Genomic DNA, 20,414 nt, shown 5'->3' with positions numbered 1-20,414 from the left:
ATCCAGAGTCCATAGCTAAATAACAATAATCACTAGATTTATCGGTGGTTCAGTGTGTAAAGTATTAGGAAAGGGCTCCATTCATGGAAAGGTTGTCTTACACAACACATATATATTTCTTGTGGTATTGTCCACTACTTCTCCTAAAATACATCTTTAATAAAAACCAATTCTCATGTACTTCAGACTTCTTAAACCACCAACTATTCAAACTTTCTGAAATCATAAATTATCCTTTCATAAACGGTACGCGTATCGTCTTAACCATCCAGACTAAATCGGACGTTTCTTTTGAAGCCTAGTGTTTGATCACCAAGTTCCTAAATACGTTTCATTGTAAAGGGATAAGCCTGAAGTTATCGTTCATTTTATCGTCGTTATCCATAACCAATGACCAGCTGTTTCCAAATGGTTAAGAAGCAACATAATTTCCAATTCCGGATGCATAATTTTGAGGAGCAAATAGATTCAAAAACAAACGTTCCACACCATTAAAATACAAACAAAATTGAATATCAACCGAATGAAGAGAGAATCTTCTTACGTTTAACGCGGGTAGGGGTATCGGTTTTGTTATCTGTAATGTCTCCCCAGTTTTTTCGTCAACATCTGCATACATAGTTGGACATTGTAAACAGGAGAACGAATAATTTATCTAAGATCCGACACGACGGTTTTGTGAAAGAAAAAATTGAATCAATTCGCACTGTAAACTACAGGTGACGGTCTACGACGAATTCGGAAACATTGACCGTAATACTTACGTAAAAGCTCTTAGAGTCCTTCTTACAATTCGCTTTTGTGATACACTTGTCCTGCACAGCTTCGAAAACTCTAGGCATTGATGAGATCAGAGCCAATGTAACGCATGGATGTTTATCAGAGCGTAAAGCCATCACTTCATCCGCTCGCGTGTCATGCGTTACCATTGCCAGAGCGGCTTCCTGATACTTGTAATGAATGGCATAATCGATAGCACTCATATCGGTGTAGTTGTAAGTGAGTTTACAGCTCATTGAGAGCAGTAAGGAAATAGCACTTGGTCGGTTTTCCATTGTAGCGAGATGGAGTGGAGTGTTCTGAAAATGTGCGATGATTCATCATGAAATCAAACTAGTTCGTCAAACTCGGTTTATTAATTCGTTTTCTTTTTACCCCGTCTTTGTCAACTTGATCTAGTAAATGAGAGTGAACAGAATGCAGAAGTTCTATGGTTTGAGTGTATCCAGACATTGCAGCTAAATGCAGGGGATTCCGTCCGTTGTGATCTCTGTGCAGCAACGCTCCTCTATTTAGAAGTAGCTGTACCACCTGAAATTCGGGAACGTTAGCGGAAGGCAGTCTTTCTTGTCTGAAGAGGTTTTTTTTAATTCAACAGACAAGTGCCGTCGTGGCAGTCAATTCTAAATATGTAAGAGAAAAATGACTGACCCTAGCATGTCCTTGTTGAGAAGATATGTGCAGTGGGGTAAGTCCTTCGCCATCGCTCTCGTTTATAATAAACGTTCCCTTCTCCGAGTCCAACAATTGCCGTACGGTGTTGAATCTGCCATATCTAGCAGCGAAATGCAGCGGACTCTCATTGTTGTTGTTTTTCAAATTGATACACGCTCCAAGTCGAATCAAATTTTCCAACGATCTTATATGACCTTCTCGGCTGGCATAGTGCAGTGGCGAGCATCCTGTGTGATCTTTTTCGTTCAACAACTGCAGCAACAACGATTTTGACTGAGCTTTGGAAACTTCAGAGGCAAATTCATCTAACCGGCCGCCGTTCATGATAACCAGATGAAGAACGTTTCTAGAATTCACATCCTTAATGGCAATATTTGCACCCATCCGAATTAGCAGATGCACCGTTTTCCAGCCGCCACGTGAGGCAGCCAGAAGTAATGGTGACCGACGTTCTTTGTCCAAAGTATTGATGTCAGCCCCTTCGGCGACTAAATATTCACAAATATCGGGATGGTCAAACATCGATGCACAGTGTAACGGTGTCATTTTCTGTGCGTCTACACAAGCTAGGCAAACTTTCTTTTCTATGGGTTGCATGTTAAACATAAGCTTGACTATATCAAGGGCACCTTGAGCACAAGCCAGATGAACGGGTGTTGACAAATCATGCTGCTGTGTTGATATCTTGGCTCCCGAATTTATGCATAGTTCTACTGCCTTGATATCACCTCCGTGGACAGCCGAATGCAAAGGTACATTACCTTCAGAATCATAGAATGAAATCATTTCCTCTCGCGTACATCCCCTAGATTCACCCCACTACAAGAAAATGTTGATAAAGATTTGTTTTATGAAGATGAACCAGCAACCTGTGGTCACAGGGACCATATGTACCTGAAAGAAAACTTCCATCGTCTTCGAGCTGGCATTTTTTGCGGCTTCATGAATTGGATAATATCCGTTGTTGCAAGGTTTCCGTGGACAAGCTCCAAATTCTGTAATCTGTTTCGAAGAATCTCTTTTGTACTCGTTTTTAAATGCAAGAATGTATATGAGTGCACACATTTTGCTAACAAATTCGCTTGCTCAGGGATCTAGTATTGTCCTTGATTGTGCATTTTTAATTTGACGAGGGAAAAGTGAGAAGGTAAAATAGAAATGTCCAAGCAATTACGTATATGTTAATTTACTCGCATAGTCACACCAAAATGGAACTATCGCAAATATCATCAATTAATGAATGACTTCCCATTGGACAGTGCGGGTAAGGATAAATACTATCGTCAGCTGGTTAGATATTAGTCTCATACAAACATAGCATTACTTGTTTTAGAATTTGAACATTTTTAATAATAAAATGGAAAAATGGGAACATGTAAAGGAATTTTCAAGTAACCTCTTACGGTCGACTATGTCATCTGTTATCGACAGCGATGACAAAAATAAGAGTTGAGCTCTGGCTATTACAGGCTTTTCATTGTAAAATGTATGTTAAATCTAATGAAGTAGGAGATGTTGTTACATTCTGCCGAAAATACTTCGATCAAAAGTAGTAACAGATTTGCTAATAATATTGGATAACAAGACTCGAACTTCCACACATGACATCAATTTTAGTGGGATACAATCGTGAGTTCCATTACTTCTTTCGTTTAAAGTATCGCTTAATAGGATGCAAAATCTATTACTTCCATTATTATTTCAAATATAATTTCAATTATGACGTTGTCGATAACACATAATCAGCATGTTAATCATGCCGCACATAATAATTTCAGTGAAGGGTTCATCTAATGCAAGCTCTTCATTTACAATAAGTGTTCAAAACGACGATGATTGAGATGATTGGATGATTGATCAAAATTAGCCAATCTTATTCAACTAAAAATCTTAAAGAATTTTTTTCGAATAAAAATGTGCCATGAAAAAACCAAAAAATGACTTTACCAAACCTACCAGAATGCGAGCACACTCCTCATGATCATAAATCGCAGCTAAATGCAATGCTATAGATGGAAAAAAAAGTGTGAGAAAAGAAAATCTAAACACAGTTGTTATTAATACGCTGCTAGCATAAATTTACCGGTTCGTCCATGTTCACCACCTTTTTGTATATCGATGATTTTCCGGTACTGTCCCATAACCTTGAGAGCATTCACTTTGTTCAATTCGGTTGCCAAGTGGACCGGTGCTTGTTTCTTTTCATTCAGGAGGCCTGTGTTGACGGAACTACAGAAGAAAGTGATCAGGCAAAATCATACGAAGATCTGAGAAATTCTTACACCGAAAGCAAGTATTCCAAGGCTTCTAAGGAGTCATTTTCTACAGCCAAATGCAAAGGAGTATTGCCAGCCAGATCTTGTGCATCCAAATCTGATAGCAGAAAACATTTTAGTTACAATATGCGGTCGCACCATTTTAAACTATTTTACGCACTTCCGTGTTGCTCCTTAACGAATTGCAAAATATTAACTCGATTTCGTGCAGCTGCTTGATGCGCGGCCGTTCTACCCTTAGCATCCTGAACTGATAGGCGGTTGTTGTTACTTTGAAACAAACGAATAAAATCTTCCAAATTTCCCGCTTCAGCAGCCTGTGAAAATTAGAGTAATTTTCGAAGGGATTAACTCCATCCCATTAACTCCAAATTCTAAATTGATACAAATTCCTAAAAATGAACTGTAACATCGGCCGTAACTGGAATATATCGGTATTAGAGCCGATGCTGTGAGATGTTTAAAGATGTAATATAAATGCTCAAGGAATAAATGTGGTCTGCAACCCAAAAGCCACACAACCACTTAATATCTTCTTTGTTGATTTTGGCCATATAGAACCAGAAGGAAAACTTCATTTTCAATTTCAGTAGAAGAAAAATACCAACAAATTCACAAACAAGAGTTAGTTCTTATTTGATTCCGGATATGGTTATCTTGGATATAACACTGGAGGGCATTTGGTAGATTCTGCAAACTAAATTGGACCCTACATTCTGCTGTGAAAGCATTAATGCCATCGAAAAGAAATCAATAAAAACAAATACAATTTGTCATGTGATTGAATTTAATATCACATTGAAGAAGAGAAGTACGAAGGGATAGCCATAAGTGAAATTATGGTGTTAAAGAAAAGGTTTCGTTCTGAAATGTTTTGACCAATCTTGTTTTTAACAACATACATAACAAGCGAGAAATATTGTCCAGAGTATGTTCATTCAGTATACAACTTTTTTTTGTGTCTGATAATCGTTGGTGTGTTTAAACCCATGGTGAACGCCACGAAAACATTTGTAAAAATGTGTCATGCAGCGTAGAGTAGGGTGGCTCACCTTTACAACTTTTCGCCTTAATGTAGCCTCAGATGTAGTGTAGAAAGAATTATTCTGAAAAAGTATAAAACTGGGAAATTTTCCACTCCGTACAAACACAAAACTTCTGTCAGTAAAAACTGATAAACTGACTTGAGCCAGAGACTATATTCTAATATGTTCTTGGTACTAAAATCAAATCAGTTCCAACCACCCTATAAATGTTGGCAACATATCAAATATACGACAATATTAAACATCCTTTATGTGTTTTTATTTTGGCAAAGAATTTTAACCCGACAAGCGGTAGATAAGAATTTATGGAAGGAAAACCATTAAAAAAGATTATGCGTAGACTTTTGTGAGAAACAATCTATCCTTTCCACTGCATGCTCAAATTTCAGACATCTTAGATTTTTACAAATAATGGCTTCAGATCGGCATTATTTGCATGTTATTAAGTAATGTGATGAGATTATAAAATTGCCGAAATATTTTGTAGATCAAGTGAGCTTCGCTATTTCTTAGAATATTACATTACAGATTTGAAGTAGAAACATCAACTTAACACAATTATTGATCTTTTGTAAACGATAAGTAAACGATACGATTATAATCGGTTCCTTCTTGAATTTTTTAATTTCAATTTCAAGTGTTGCGTGTTTGATTTATAACCGTTTATTAACCGTCTTTAACTTTACTATCAGGGCTTTTATTATTCGAAACTTCATTCTCAAATTCTTAAAAATTTTAAACAATTCTTTCAAATCTTGAAATTTGAGGAATTTCAAAGAATTCTAAGAACTTAAGAGTGAAATCCCGAAACCTTCAAACAATCGGCTAGCCGTGCCATCCGGACTTTTGAAGTGTATAGTACCCACGAAATCCTTGCTTCATTACGAGTTCAACGAAGTATATTATGCCTCTAGTCGTTCTCGCGGCAGAGCTGTTTGAAAAATCGGTGGTTATGCCTCTAGTCGTTCTCTAAGGTGGAAATTTTTTCACCCTGATTACCAAATTTTAGTGGCTTGTAGTGCTAGACAAGGCCGATCACACAAGATATCAAATATGTCGGACCGTTTGTTGTACTAGCTCCAGTGACTGTATTAAGAAAAGTGTTTCTCTGACCAGTGACGCCTGTGCGCATCAACGAACCTGGTGGTTGAGGGATCCACGTGAAGGCATACGGAGTCTACTTCCGAAAAGTATAAAAACTTGGGCTGAAGGGTCTATTGACAATAATTGACAGGGCAATTTCTAAAATGTCAGTACTCCAAAGAAATTTCGACCGGTTGCCGACCATTTTCATTTTTTTACCTTAAATTTAATGTACAGAGTTTCTCGATACCTCAGCTTTCCAATGATAATTTTCCGACTTTACTCCTTACATAAAATACCATTTTGGTTTACTTTTATGAAGCAGCCGAGTTTGTGGTTGGTTGGATGCGTGTGATAAATGATAAATGCTTCTAAGACCTTGGGCTACATTATACAACAGTTTGCTGTACAAAGAAAACTAAATTCACATGAGCGCGGGTCACCAAAGTACCCGATGGTCACTGTTTACCGGAAATTTTCGTTTTCTCTTTGTATAAATGGAGAATTAAAATGAAAAATATTGTTGGAGCTACCAATTTACTACGTATTTCTTAATTTTCCATACAAAGTCGGAATCGTCATCATTCGTAATCGTAATTTTGATTGCGAATCCAATTTTGCACGGAAAATTACGAAATTCGTAATAGTTTATGTGATAGGTAAGAGATTTAATTATGAAACCTATCTCATGAAATCTCGTGTAATTTTGTACGTGAAATTATTTGGATCGTCAGTATTTTGCTTATCAATTAAGAATATTGAGATCATATACGCAAATACAAAATTTTAAAACGTCATTCATCATCCTGATACCTGATACTTTTCACCGTAATTTTAATGAAACGAAATTTTGATATTTAATTGGAATAATCCTCTAATGAGCACGAGTTCAACTCCTGTTGTATATAAAATACTTCTTTATATCTTCAAGTAGTCGCTGTTTAAGAAATTTAATATAACAGAAGTATAAGTGAACGCTTAAGACGAAGAAGTGCTGGTATTAATAATAAACAAAGGCAAGATAGTTCGCAATTATGTAGTCAAGTAAATTTATTTTTAATTTCTTTCAAGAGACAAGAATGGATAATCTTCTCGTAACAGTACCATTTGTTTGTTTATAATGTATCAGATTTTATGAACAGAAAAAGCAGAAATCAGATTATCTAATTTTGAAGAAAAATAAAATTCTCTTCCATTTCGAGTCGGTTTTTGGTGCATTTGGCATGGTTGAATAATGTTTGTTTTGGTGCTTTCTTTCCGCTACAACTTGAAATAAAAGCGAAAGCACTCACACGGTGATTAACTTTTTACAAAAATTTTCCAACTCTTTTGAAAAATGTAGGTTTTGGATTTACACTCGCGGGAAAGTGAAATTCAACATGATTTGAGATTTGGGAGTTATCCTGGTTTGTAATTATTTCCACATAAATTTTGTTAACCAAATGAAAATCTGGGATTTTAAATTTTTGGCCCAGAGAGAACGAAATACTGAAATAAAGAATCTAAGCTTTCATTTTTTAGACAAAATACGGCACCACCCAAATCAGAATATTTGTTGCGTTGTACTTTTCTGTAAGTGTATACAGTTTGTCTGCCAGTTTTTGTCCTCCACTTGCTATCCTCGACTTCGTTTTCGCTCATTATTTTGACGATTCCTGATGACTATTGGCGTCACCACTTTTCGCAGAATTTATTTGTGTTTAATTAATTTTGTTTATTTCGGCAATGATATTTTGAATCAATCAAATTTTTTAGAAGTGACAAACGCATCATAGAACTATAAAATTGTTTACTACTTTTGTTTAAAATATCGCTAAGTCGTTGATGTAAGATCTACAACTTCGTTAGTCCTAGTATACGTTTCAGAATATAAAAACACATTAATCAGGAGTCAACATGATGTTGTGGACATTGCATGCCTTTAACAGCTTTATACACGTCGTTCGTCGCATTTCACCAAATCTACTAACAACTGAGGACCTAATATTACCTAATAAATGAATTACACTATCTCAATCCCATATGAACCTGTAAGCCGCTATTAAGGGGAACTTTTTTAGATAATAAATAATGTTCTTAAGATCGTGCTGCAGTTCAAAGATCAAACAGCGAAGAAAGTGTGATAACAAAGTTTTGCACAAGAAATATTGTTTTGAGTTTGATATCGACAGTGAACTAGAAGAAGCTGTTATTGACGATTGTGTTGAATTGAATATATTTACATTTTTCTTGAACATTTAGATCAGTCAAAATTTGGTATTGATACCATCAGAACGGTTTACGGGAAGCAAAAATGAATCAGACATTGTTAATTGTACTGTTTGTTACCATCTTTTCTTTCTCCGTAGTCACCACTTTAGGGGTAATGTTATGCATTTATTGCACATATATTGTCCCAGCATCTAAATTTGTCGTTACTTTTATTTAAGATTCATCCCGTAGTTACTGGGGGTTGTGATGGAGTTCGAAGAGCGACGTGTCATATTCAGTGTATACAGCAGTTAAAGGCATGCAATGTTCATACCTGCAAATGCTACGACAACGAGAGTAGTTTCTCGATAGCCGCCACAGCTACCAGTGGTTGCGATGGAGTTCGAAGAGCTACGTGTCACATTCAGTGTATACAACAGTTAAAAGCATGCAATGTCCACACTTGCAAGTGCTATGACAACTTAAGCAATTCTTCTTTGTTATAAACGTGTAATTGAAGAAACAATTATGGACATTTTAAGTTCGTTATGAGTTCTTAAATTAATAAAATTGCTTGAAAATTTGATACGGTTGATTTCTCATCTGATATCATTTCGATTAATATATTTCGAGTAATAATTGAAATAAATGTAATGTGTTCATCACTCTCCTCATTATTCCGAAAGGAATTCAAGTCAAAGGTAATAGTTGATATGCCATACGATTTTTCAACATCTATCAGTTGATCGATCATGGGCTCGGCTTATGTAGACTTATAACGGATCACATCATGTCCGGAGCGATAGCGGAGGACTTGACGCAGTCTAACTCCCAAAAAAATAACGAAGAAATTTTTTTGAGACGCGTCAACTATGTATAGCCGAACATCTCAGTTTTTACCCTTTGGTCTATATCATCACAAAACCTATTTCATAACATTCTCGCTTTAAATACGAACAAAACGAGCTATTACTCGACTGTGTAGGTTTAAAATTACCGGAGATACATCGTTTTGAAATTGGTCACTTTTCATACTAAATACACCAAATTGGCTTTTTCCAAACAATCAAAATCTTTCAGCTTACTCTGTATGTTTCTATCTATCTATCTATCAATCATGTCCGGAGCGATAGCGGAGGACTTGACGCAGTCTATCTTCCAAAAAAAAGAACGAAGAATTTTTTTTGAGACGCGGCAACTATGTATAGCCGAACATTTCAGTTTCTGCCCTTTAGACTATATTCATACAATACAAAACCTATTCTATCATATTCTCGTAGTGTAGTTAATAAGGACCAAAAAAAGGCCGAACATTTACAGATCGGGTAGAGACAAACCAGTGATTGGATATTGTTTGGGATGTAAAAAAATGAAGTTTTGGAAGTGTAGCACAAAAATCCCTTCCATACTTCCCCCCCCCCTTTCAGCCCTTCAAATGCAGAGGCTTCTTCTATGAATTATTGTGAAGCGACGAATGAGCGTACAACATTGAGTGGGTACTCAAATGAAAGCTAAAAGATCAAAGTTTTTCTACGAAAAATTTTCCAGAATTTTCCGATTTTCTTGCAGTTTTTCCAACTTTTCTTAAAAACGAAGCTTTAAATTTGAGGTTAAAGTTAAATATTTTTTTTAAATTTGTTCACAACAATATTTTTTCTTCGCCATTATCGTTTAGCATCTCATTACCAAACTTTTTATCGTAAATTTTGGGTAGGCTCAGAGTGCCTCAAAAACGAAAGAAAACAAGTTTTTAGATTTTCAACAATGATTCCGGTCTCGAATTCGGCTAAAATATTGAAATTTTCCACCCTCGGCGAACTTTGTCGAATACTACAACCAGCAAAATCGACTCAGACACCATAAGATTACGCCTACAATGCTACGACTCTCAGCTTTCAAACGATACCAAACACTCCATATTCAATTTAAAAAAATTATGATTTAGCATGTGAAATATGTGGTGGGACCCCATTTCTTGCAAATTTTGAAATATGTGAGAGCTGACTAAAAAATGCAAAATAAACCAGTTTACAACTTCTTTAGTGGCATATATGCATATTGTGAAAGACCTTCAATCGAAATTGTCCATTCACCCTCTTTTAGGTAAGTTTATTTGGCATTTTCTGTTGACGTTTTACTTGTTTTGTCGTAGTAATCGCGTTGAGGTTGAAAAAAGTGTTTGTGGGGTCGCGACAAAATTTTGTTTTGCCGGCAGTAGGCAATGTTAACGGTAAATTTAAAAAATAATTGACAAAAACGAGTCATTTCCAACCCTAAAAGTTGTGCTCCTAAAACCTTGGGTTTTATTTATGAAGCTGACGTGAAGTACTGTATTGTGTCAAAACTAAGTTGGTGGTATAAATAAAATAAAAAAAGACTTGAGAGGCATACCGTAGATCGATTTTTTACCTAGAGTCATGTACGTTGTTTAAAAACAAAGAGACACTCCTATACAACAATGTTTTTTCATCGTTGTCTGAACAATTTCAAAAATGTATCGAGATGACTTGCTTTTGTCAATTAATGTTAAACAAAAAAGGGTTGCCTCGACCCCGAAAACACTTTCGCTCAGTCAAACTCAAATGCAATTTAAACTTTTTTCAAGCTCACCGTGGTACGAGTATTACTTAGTTCCATTAAACAATACCACTTCTATGGAAGAAAATAGAACAACCACGGTGAGCTTGAAAATGTCCGTAACTCATATGGCGTGCACAAGAAATCTTTTTACTGATATTAGTAGAGGGCAGTCCCGTGATTAAGAATCACATAATATTAAAATCGAGTGTACGGCAAAATTTTGAGATAGATAAATTTTTCTTTGTTTGGGACTTGGGTCATTTTTTTGCTTTAAATACCCTATCCAACGATACCAAACAAGTCAAGTCAGACGGGACTGCCCTCTACTAATATCAATAAAAAAAATTCTTCTGAACGACGTATCAGGTATGGACATTTTCAAGCTGACTGTGCACCCGTTAGTCATTACAGCTGCAATTTCAACGTAGTTTCAAATTATTTACTGATTATAAATAATTTCGACAAATTAATTTAAAAAAGTATGTTTATCGTGAACGCAATGGTGTCAAGGAATCTATTCAACACGTAAAAGCTTAGATTTTGTGGTGGAACGTGTCAGTTTGATTTTTACCGTACGTAAATCGATCGCGTTCAAATTTTGTAGATTTTGCAGATACACTTTTTTTTAGCAAATTTGTAAAATGTGGCGGTTTTGTGGAACGATTTATATCTTTTTAGCTGTTGGTGTGTCGACTCTATTAGGATCGAAGGTATTCAAAAATTGAAGTGAACATTGGGTTTCTGCATAGCACTTTAATGTCACAAGTAAATTGGAAAATTTTGAAGATAAAACTAAATCACAATCCGCGGGGCTTGTGCTCCTCGAAGCTTGCGACAATTCTTATTACTAAAACCTCCGAAAAACGACATCTGTCAAACTAGTGTTTGTGCTTGGAACACTAACGTGCTATGGTTTCTGTTATAAAATCTGGGAAAGGCGAAGTTTCTGCTGTCAGCCTACAATTATTAGACCGAATTCAATTTACTCATTTCAGTACAATGATCTTTCCTTTAAGACCTTAACGTACTTCCTCTATCATTATAAAAATATTTATTCTTTTGCATCCTCTATGTTTCCGCTTTGTCTGTATTTTGATAAGGCTTACAAATAGTGAGGGGAAACGCGAAGACCGAGGGAAGCCCTTTTTAGCATGACAGAGTACAGAGGAGCGCGGAAAGGCTTTTAACCAATGGTGCTCATTAAAATAAATAATAATCAGCTCAAAATTTATTGCACTATCAGCTATCGGAAGACCAAAAATTGTATGTGGATGAGCATAATACTTATAGATCCGGAGCCAATCCATCAGCCTCCAATATGAAACAAATGGAGTGGAATTCGACGCTGGCATCTTTAGCTAAAGAATGGGCATCAAGATGTGTATTTGAACATGGGCATCCTGAAAATAATATAAATGAGTGGATAGGGCAAAACTTGTTTTGGAGCTCATACCCCGACAACATAATAGTAAATGCTATAAGAGCGTGGCACTTCGAAGCAAGTGATTATGACTTCAACAGCAATACCTGTGCATCAGATAAGGTTTGTGGTCATTACACTCAAGTTATGTGGGCTAATAGTTATAAGATTGGATGTGCGTTATCACCACCAGAATGTGAAAATGGTAAGAAGAATGCGTAGGAAAGTATAAGGTATGTCTTCTAATTTACGTTATTTATATAGGTTACATTCTCGTTTGTAATTATTTACCGGGTGGAAATTATGCAGGCGAAAAACCCTACAAAAAAGGAGCTTCGTGCACTCAATGTGAGATGGGTTGGCAGGGAGGTTGCGATAAAAATTTATGTACCAGGTAAAGAAATCTTAACTTTATTAGAATTCTCGCTACAAGTGTTATAAAGGTAACTTAGGGAATCAACGGAATTAGTTACCGTTAAATGATAGTGACAAACAAGCTGGCAATAATTATGTTTTTTTCTATTTTACGTTTCACAGAGGTGACCGACCAATGTCAAACCCAATAGAAGAAATATCAAAGGTCTTTGCAGACAGTTTACAGGAAATGTTCAAACCGAAATAGGTTCAAAACGAAGGCACGAAAGGATCGTAAAATTATTTATTTTTATTGGAAATTAAATTATCTAAAATTTTAAAACTCTAAAATTGATTAGACTTTCCTTAGCTTGGACTCGCTTCGAAAGTATGTTAAAAATTATGAAGTAAAAGATTTTCACATCATTACGTTATTAACTCACGGAGAGAAATCTGGCGTTTATCACAAACGTAATTTAGGGATAACAGAGAAAGTCTTTTGTGAAAAACGATTTACATTTGTACAAAACGACCGACGTACGATTCGAAAGAATATTCTTTTTATTTGAGGTCATTCATGTACATACGGGTTTTGTTTACAAAATTCATAAATAGAAAATCTGATTAAGGCTCGCGGACTGAGGAATCGTGCCCAAAACATAAAGAAACATTGGCTCTCTGAATGGCGAGGGAGATGCGCTGCACTAAATAACTGTGGGAAAACATCATTGTTGGCAGTCGTATATCGGAACATAATACTCAAAATTATGTGTATATTATAGTACACGATAGTTTCTGGCTTGTAAATTTCTGTTATTCGGTTAGAGTTGTACATTTTACACACCCGCACGCGTCATTGTAAAAACAAACGTATCTTCTTCTCGAGTCAAAACTGTAGCAAAATGGATAAAAATAATGACTGAAGTACCTTCCATCATAATATTAGTGTTGTATGCCGAGGAACAGGGCGTGGAAAAGAGGAAGCAATTCAATAGATGAATATAGGAGGTAAGGCTAACAGTAATGGAACGGCACTTCAATGGAGGGGAGGTCACATGCCTAAGTAGTTAAATTTTTGTGAGACGAAAATCTGAAATTTTCAAATGAACTAAAAGAGAATGTTCCTCCAGTTAACTGATAATGAAATTTCATGGGAATTGGCAAGTCATTTGTTAGCGATAACAGCGACAAAAATTAGCGGCACACTTCAGGTATAGTTGTATTTTATAGCAGAATTTATGTTAAATCAAATGAAGTACAAGATTTTCTATTATTCGACGCTTTCATCAAATGGTTTACTTGCTGCAACAACTTAGTTATAACAGTGTGTAGCCTAGATTCTCAATTGTTACACGAAATAGAAAAAAATTGTTTTCCGTCGATTTCAAAATATTTGTATTTGATGATACATTAGGTACAAAACCGATTATTTCGTCTATAAATTCTGAAATTCTACGACCTTTCATTCAAATTTTATTTCCTCAAAAATCGATACAAAATAAAGGCACAACAATTGGCTGTTACTACTAATCAGTCAAAAAACCCTTAAAGGGTAAATGTGACGCAAGTCCTTTATTTTACTTATAAAATAACTGATATCGCTGAGGGTTACGCATTGTGCGCCTTACGCAAAAGTTTTATCAACAAAAATTGACCCAAAAAATTTGTGAAAGAAAATTTTACAAAAATAAATTTGCGTCACAAGTGACGATTCGAAATTCGAAAATTTGACGAAAATCGAAAATTTGACGAAATTCGAAAGTTTGACGAAATTCTAAAATTTGACGAAAATCCCCTCTGTGCCCCTCTGTGCTACTAGTAAAACTCTGAGACTTTGCCGAAGAAAGTAACTCTCTCTCTCTCATAAGCCAAAAAATATTAGTCCTTTCATCCTACGCTCGAGTAGCTCAAAATTTGGTCACTCTGACCACTATAGCTCAACCGAATCTGCACCAATTTTTCTAATTGTTTTTTTTTTGTTCGATTCGTGTGGCGAATACCTATCATTTGATGGGTCACACGCCTCTGTAGGTTTCAATACAGCTGAGCTACAGCCGAAAACACGTTCCCGACCTTCAAAAACTACACTCAGAAGCCACTTCGAGGCCAATAAAACAAAATTCTGATTTTTCCTGTGGTAATGGCTTATCACATTTTCATTTTTATGCCCACCCTGAGGCTCCTGCAAAATTTCATGGAGATTGGCTGACTAGTTTCCGAGATCGACCGTCGATAGATAGATAGATAGATAGATAGAAACATACAGAGTAAGTTGAAAGATTCTGATTGTTTGGAAAAAGTCAATTTGGTGTAACATAGTCGAGTGATAGCTCGTTTTGCTCGTATTTGAAGCGAGAATATTATGAAATAGGTTTTGTGATGATAAAGACCAAAGGGTAGAAACTGAAATGTTCGGCTATACATAGTTGACGCGTCTCAAAAAATTTTCTTCGTTCTTTTTTCGGGAGTTAGACTGCGTATGTAGACTTATAACGGATCACATTTTTAATTAGCATCAGAAGCCAAGAATAAATAAATAATTTTCCTTTGGCAATAGCAATTGTTTGGTAAACCTTAATAAGGGTTTCTCCTTTACAGCTGGCAGATTAGATGAATTTACATAATTGTAATCCTCTGCACCATAACTTCGCGAAGCTGAACATAATTAATTCAGAAAGTTCCAGTAGGACAACGGAATATATTTATTGACGTAGCTATCTAAAAAGGTTGGAAAATTCATTCATGCATGCACAGTTGATGTACTTGTAAATAACAGATGCTTGTGTAATAGATTTGTAATCCATTGGCAGAGACAAAACAAAGCAATTATGCGTAGGAGCGGAAAATATTTCTTAATTCTGTGTGCGAAGACATCCCGCATATTTTATTGAAGATTAACGTTAGCGTCACACCAAAAAGTAAAAGTACGAAAGTAAGTACGTAATGGCTCTGAAGATTGTTATTCTGACTTTGGTGGTTGCATCGCTCACGTTCCACTCGAGCTGCAAACGCCTCACTCGTCAAAATAAAAATCTCCAAACCAGGACGTAATCTACTATTCTACCTGTATTTGATATTTTTGTAAGTTGAAGAAGATTCTAACTGTTTCACCTGTAGGTATACGTACAGGATGCAGATGCTAAATGGGCATTGCCTACTAACCAAAGTACTATCATATTTTTCTATAGCTAATTGGCAATCTTTTTGAAACTAAAGCAAGCGATTCAATGCTCACATAAAAAATGATTTTATTTTTACAAAATATGAAGAATGAATGAAAACCAAATGGTTATCGGCTCGGTAATCGTTACATGTAAGAGGATAATTGACCAAATGACGTGCTTACAAGTCAATTAATTTCCCCGAACGAAGCAATGGTTAATTTTTGGAAAACATTTAATTAACGAACAGAAAATAGAGACACAATGAACCGAATTACTCAATTAGTACGATTAATTTCTACCTAAAATAATGAAAAATTGTGCTGTTAAGGATTATTAATAGTGAAGATAATTAAGTTTATATTGAACATAACAACACCCGTCGAATTATCATATCTGATTAAATAATTACGAAACACGCAATGGTACAAATGAATCGTAAATGGTAATACGTTGATGAAATTTAATATTCAATTTTGATGGATTGTAGGATGTTAATGAACTTTAAGTTTTGCTTAATTGTCCAAATAACACATAGCAATACAGTTACGATGGTACATCTTTGTAATTTGCTCTTTAGTATAAAGTTTGCAAGTTTTGCACATTTATTTAGACGGGCGGATTTCGTTTTTACATGAAAGTTGGAAACTTGCACATTTTAAGTCGATAATTACGTATGCAGTACACCTCGTACATATTCATTGTCGTCGACTTCCTAGCCTCAAAGGAGGTCGAACAAACTACGCAAAAAAGAAAGTCAAATAATTACCCTACGACGAGTAAAACCGATATCGGCAACAGTGCACACCTTACAATATTCAGGCGACAGCTTACACAATATGGTCTTCCTATGATGACGTTGCAATTGACACCAACAAATGATGTAATTTAAAACATATTTACTGGTTGGAATTTCGCCAGGTGGTTTATATTGCAACGTTAAACTTTCGTGCATTCCACAAGAAACGTATTATGTGTGGGTATATTGGCTTCCTTATTGAAGCTTCCTTGACCATTTAACTAAGCTTAACAAAATTAAGTTGCAGAGAGATTTATGTTACTAGATGAAGATATCTATGTCACAAGGACGAAAAAGTAGAAATGTCGAGTTTTCGAGTGAAGTTTGTTAATCCGAGGCGAAGCCGAGCAACGTACAATATTTTACATGCTGAAGCACCGATCTTTTTGTTTTACACTAGTTTTCAACAAATCCATCATTAATATCAGTTTTCAGTTCACAATCAATTTTTGTTTTCCTAACTTAAGCTAAATGGCTTTTTAAACGAATTCGATTCCAGAACTCGCCTCTGGCTCGTGCTGGAAACCTCTCATTCGCTAAAAAAGCCAGTTAGCATGCGTTAGGAAAAGTACTATTAAACGTCTACTAAGAAGGAATAAAAACATTATTTTCATTTTCCAAGTACAACGAAGTTTCTAATAACAACTACCATCTTCGTAACAGATGATCAAATACATCAAGTTGTACATGCCGTAGCTATTTATATTTCTCAGTCACATAATATTCAATGTTGTTACTGCTAACAATAGATTCAATTATATTTTCGTTCAAGTTAGAACTTTGAAACTTGACAAATGATTTGAATAAGAAAAACACTGATGGAGCTTTTAATAAGAAAAGCAAAAACTTTTCTCAAGCAACTATCTGTCGCCTTTGTACGTTTTACAGAGATAATTTCCCATTTTTGAAGGGTGACAACATTTACTATGTATCAACCCAGTCAACACATGTCATAATCTGTTTATATTATTCCATTTACCGAGATTTTTTGTGATGACACATTGTAACAGAAATCCAAAAACAAGATTGGATTGCAGATTACAAGCAAGTGAGGTAAATTTGTAGTGACATAATCTCATGCATACGTTTCACATTTTATGTAATTATAATGGGAAATCTTTTTTTGTCAGCAAAATTATTCTTTTTTTGCAGCAAAATTATTTTTTTTATCAGCAAATTTATTCTTTTAGTTCAGCAAATTTATTGCTATTGTGACCAAATTTAATTCTTCGTCTGCAAATTTATTTTTTTGAAGCAGCAAATTTAATCTTATTTTGTCAGCACATTTATTTTTTTGCAATCTGCAAAATTAAATATTTTTTTAGCTATTTTTTAGCAGCAAATTTATTTATTTCTATCAGCATAGTTAATACTTTTGTCAACAAATTTATTTATTCGTCATCAGCAAAATTAATTGTTTATTTTAGCTATTTTTTAACAGCAATTCTATTGATTTGTAACAGCAAATTTATTCTACTTTTGTCAGCAGATTTATTTCTTGTCATAAGCAAAATTAATTGTTTATTTTAGCCATTTTTTATCTATTTTTGGTGAAATGGATTTTCATATATTCTTTTCGTCACTAGTGGTGAAATGGACACCAAAACCCAATGCTTATCGAGCAACACCTCTAACCATTCGGCTATTGAGATATATAATCGCAGTGTAACATTTTTCAAAAGTTCATTTTTCGCAACTGGTTGCAGAAAACGTTGTATGCAACACGTTGTGAAAGTGGTAGTTTTTGTCACATGCTTCGCTCGCTTCGCACGTTTGATAACATTACATCTAGTGACACAAACTACCACTTTTCGCAACTAGCTGCAGAAATTACTATTTCACGTCTTACGTCAACGTAAATAGTTATTGACACTACACGGACAATTCATTTCTTTTTACGAAATGGATACCAATTTTCATTGCACTTAAAAAGCGTTTTAACACGCCGAGCGATCCGGCCCATTGCCCCGGAGCGAAGCGGAGGGCCGCAATGCGAGCCGGGCGCCTGAACGGTGTCGGTAACTTAGGAGTAAATTTTTTTTCTCTCGCATCGTCTAATAATTAGTCTGTGTAATTCATTGCCCATAAAGAGCGTTTTAACACGCCGAGCCATCCGTAAACTTAGTTAAAGTGAAATTATTATGAAAGGTGTGCATCCTAGAAATTACGCATAGCGAAATTACGAAGCCCCATTCAAATCGAGGGATAAATGCTTTTTTAGGCACTAGGTGTGTAGATTGTCACTCGATACCGCAGGTCGAGCGTTACAATACACATCGTGTGCCTAAAAGATCTATCACCGAGTTGTGTACAACGTTTTTCGCAATAAAGGCAACGGAAAGTTCTACTTTTCGTCGCTTGTTGAGTTGACGTTTTCGTGTTAGTGGTGTTAGTGATATAATTTTATATGTCCTACTGCGGGACATATGCTGATTGAAGATAGTAATTTTCCTACTTATAAAAAAATAAATTTGCAATTGAAACACTAATAAATTTGCTGACAAAAAGCAATAACTTCGAGGTATTAATTTTGCTGTTCGAAGGCATTAAAAGTGCATATTACAAAACAATAAATTTGCTGACTACAAAGTAATAAATTTGCTGCCAGGGATTTGCTGCAAAAGAATTATTTTTGCTGCTTAAAGTCAGTAATATTGCTGCTCAGAAAGCAATAAATATGCTGTTCGAGTACTAATAAGTTTGCTGAAAATAAGACTAATTTTGCTGATACAAAACACTAAATTTGCTGATAAAAAAGATTAAATTTGCTGCTAAAAAAAATAAATTTGCAGAAAAAAAGAATAAATTTGCTGATGAAATAAATAATTTTGCTACTAAAAGAATAAATTTGCTGACAAAAAAATAGATGCCTAATTATAATTACTTTATGAGCTTGATATCGTATCTAGTAACTAGTACTAGTAACGATTGGTGGAGAGATTTGTGTCCATGGGGACCGATATATATTTAAATGGAAACGAACCGGTTATGCACAACACTTTAATCACTCAGAATTGTACAAGAAAATGGTCGATATGTACAGTGTAAAGAGGGTAGAGAGTATAACGTATAGGTACATTCGAAGAAAATTTGATACCGTTGTCATTATTGAATTAGGAGCTTATGTGGTTTATATTTTGTTTACTATATTTTTCGTTTAACCGAAGTACTAGATCTTTAATTTTTGCCTCTATGTTTAGTGGACACGTACATGCGATACGGCATTACATGGAGACAGTACATTGTCTGCATCAGAATCGCAGATATGTTATGAGACATCATATATACAAGTAATAATCCTCTAGCTTGTACTACCTCAATCGTTGTAAGTACGTCGTTGTTTAACAAAACTATACAGTATACTTGAACATTTGGTACTGTCCCTCTACGTACACTTCAAGTGACTTGGAACGTTCTCAAAAACTCCATACGGCTGTATGTTCAATTTTCAATAAGCCAAAACTTAAAGCGTACGAAAACATGATAAAGTCGATGTCTTGTATATTCTCACTGCTTAGGTAGATTTACTAACAATATAAGAGTTGAGTTACGTGTAGTACACATAGTGATAACCACTGCCTACCATTGAGAAATTTTTTATTGGTTTTCTCTAATTTTCTTAAAATTCTTGAAAGATTTTCTCAATTTTCTTGAAAAACTTTTTCACAAAAATAAAGAAAATCGAGAAAGTCGAGAAAATTTTTTCTTAAAGTGGTGATAACAGTCGACAAACTTGAAATATTAGTGAAAACATTTTCCAGAATTTTTCGAAAAATGTCTACATTTTTGAGGAACAACAAAACAAAAAACGAGAGAAAATCCTGAAAATTCTCAAAAATTCTTTAAAATCTACAATACCTCTAAAAGATCATCGGGTCGAAATTTCAATCCGGGAGTGAATCGTAATACTTTAGACAAATGACTTTGCAATTTCAAATTGCCGTCATCGACTTTTCCCGCACAATTTCCAATCAATTGTCTAATTGACTGTTTCGGTTGCAGTTTGCTGATCATATCTTCGATTAACGAGCACTTTACACAAAAACAAGT

The 20,414-nt window shown here is 35.1% G+C and overlaps 2 protein-coding genes across 4 annotated transcripts in view; one reads left to right on the top strand and one right to left on the bottom strand.

The window, feature by feature from the left end:
- The window catches only part of LOC119080833 (transient receptor potential cation channel subfamily A member 1), a 37,270-nt gene that overhangs the window by 6,703 nt on the left and 10,153 nt on the right, over positions 1-20,414 (bottom strand). The window contains exons 4-12 of one of the 3 annotated variants that reach the window (XM_037189388.1): positions 3,892-4,048; positions 3,738-3,828; positions 3,539-3,684; positions 3,403-3,461; positions 2,350-2,457; positions 1,432-2,274; positions 1,156-1,311; positions 765-1,079; positions 545-655 (exon numbers count right to left, since the gene is read on the bottom strand). In XM_037189388.1, the coding sequence (XP_037045283.1) occupies positions 545-655; positions 765-1,079; positions 1,156-1,311; positions 1,432-2,274; positions 2,350-2,457; positions 3,403-3,461; positions 3,539-3,684; positions 3,738-3,828; positions 3,892-4,048 (1,986 nt within the window). The remainder of the gene's footprint in view (positions 1-544; positions 656-764; positions 1,080-1,155; positions 1,312-1,431; positions 2,275-2,349; positions 2,458-3,402; positions 3,462-3,538; positions 3,685-3,737; positions 3,829-3,891; positions 4,049-20,414) is intronic. The other 2 variants (XM_037189389.1, XM_037189390.1) reach the window with 2 other exon arrangements.
- LOC119080857 (pathogenesis-related protein PR-1 type-like) lies at positions 11,208-12,684 on the top strand. Its single transcript, XM_037189432.1, has 4 exons — positions 11,208-11,340; positions 11,874-12,255; positions 12,315-12,444; positions 12,588-12,684. Exons 1-4 carry the CDS (start codon positions 11,272-11,274, stop codon positions 12,670-12,672), a joined length of 666 nt encoding a protein of 221 aa, XP_037045327.1. The 5' UTR covers positions 11,208-11,271; the 3' UTR covers positions 12,673-12,684.

Source organism: Bradysia coprophila, unplaced genomic scaffold (assembly GCF_014529535.1).
Source record: "Bradysia coprophila strain Holo2 unplaced genomic scaffold, BU_Bcop_v1 contig_350, whole genome shotgun sequence".
NCBI classification, from domain to species: Eukaryota; Metazoa; Arthropoda; class Insecta; order Diptera; family Sciaridae; genus Bradysia; species Bradysia coprophila.
Note: the sequence above shows the minus strand (reverse complement) of the source record. Positions and strands in the feature narration are given on the sequence as shown.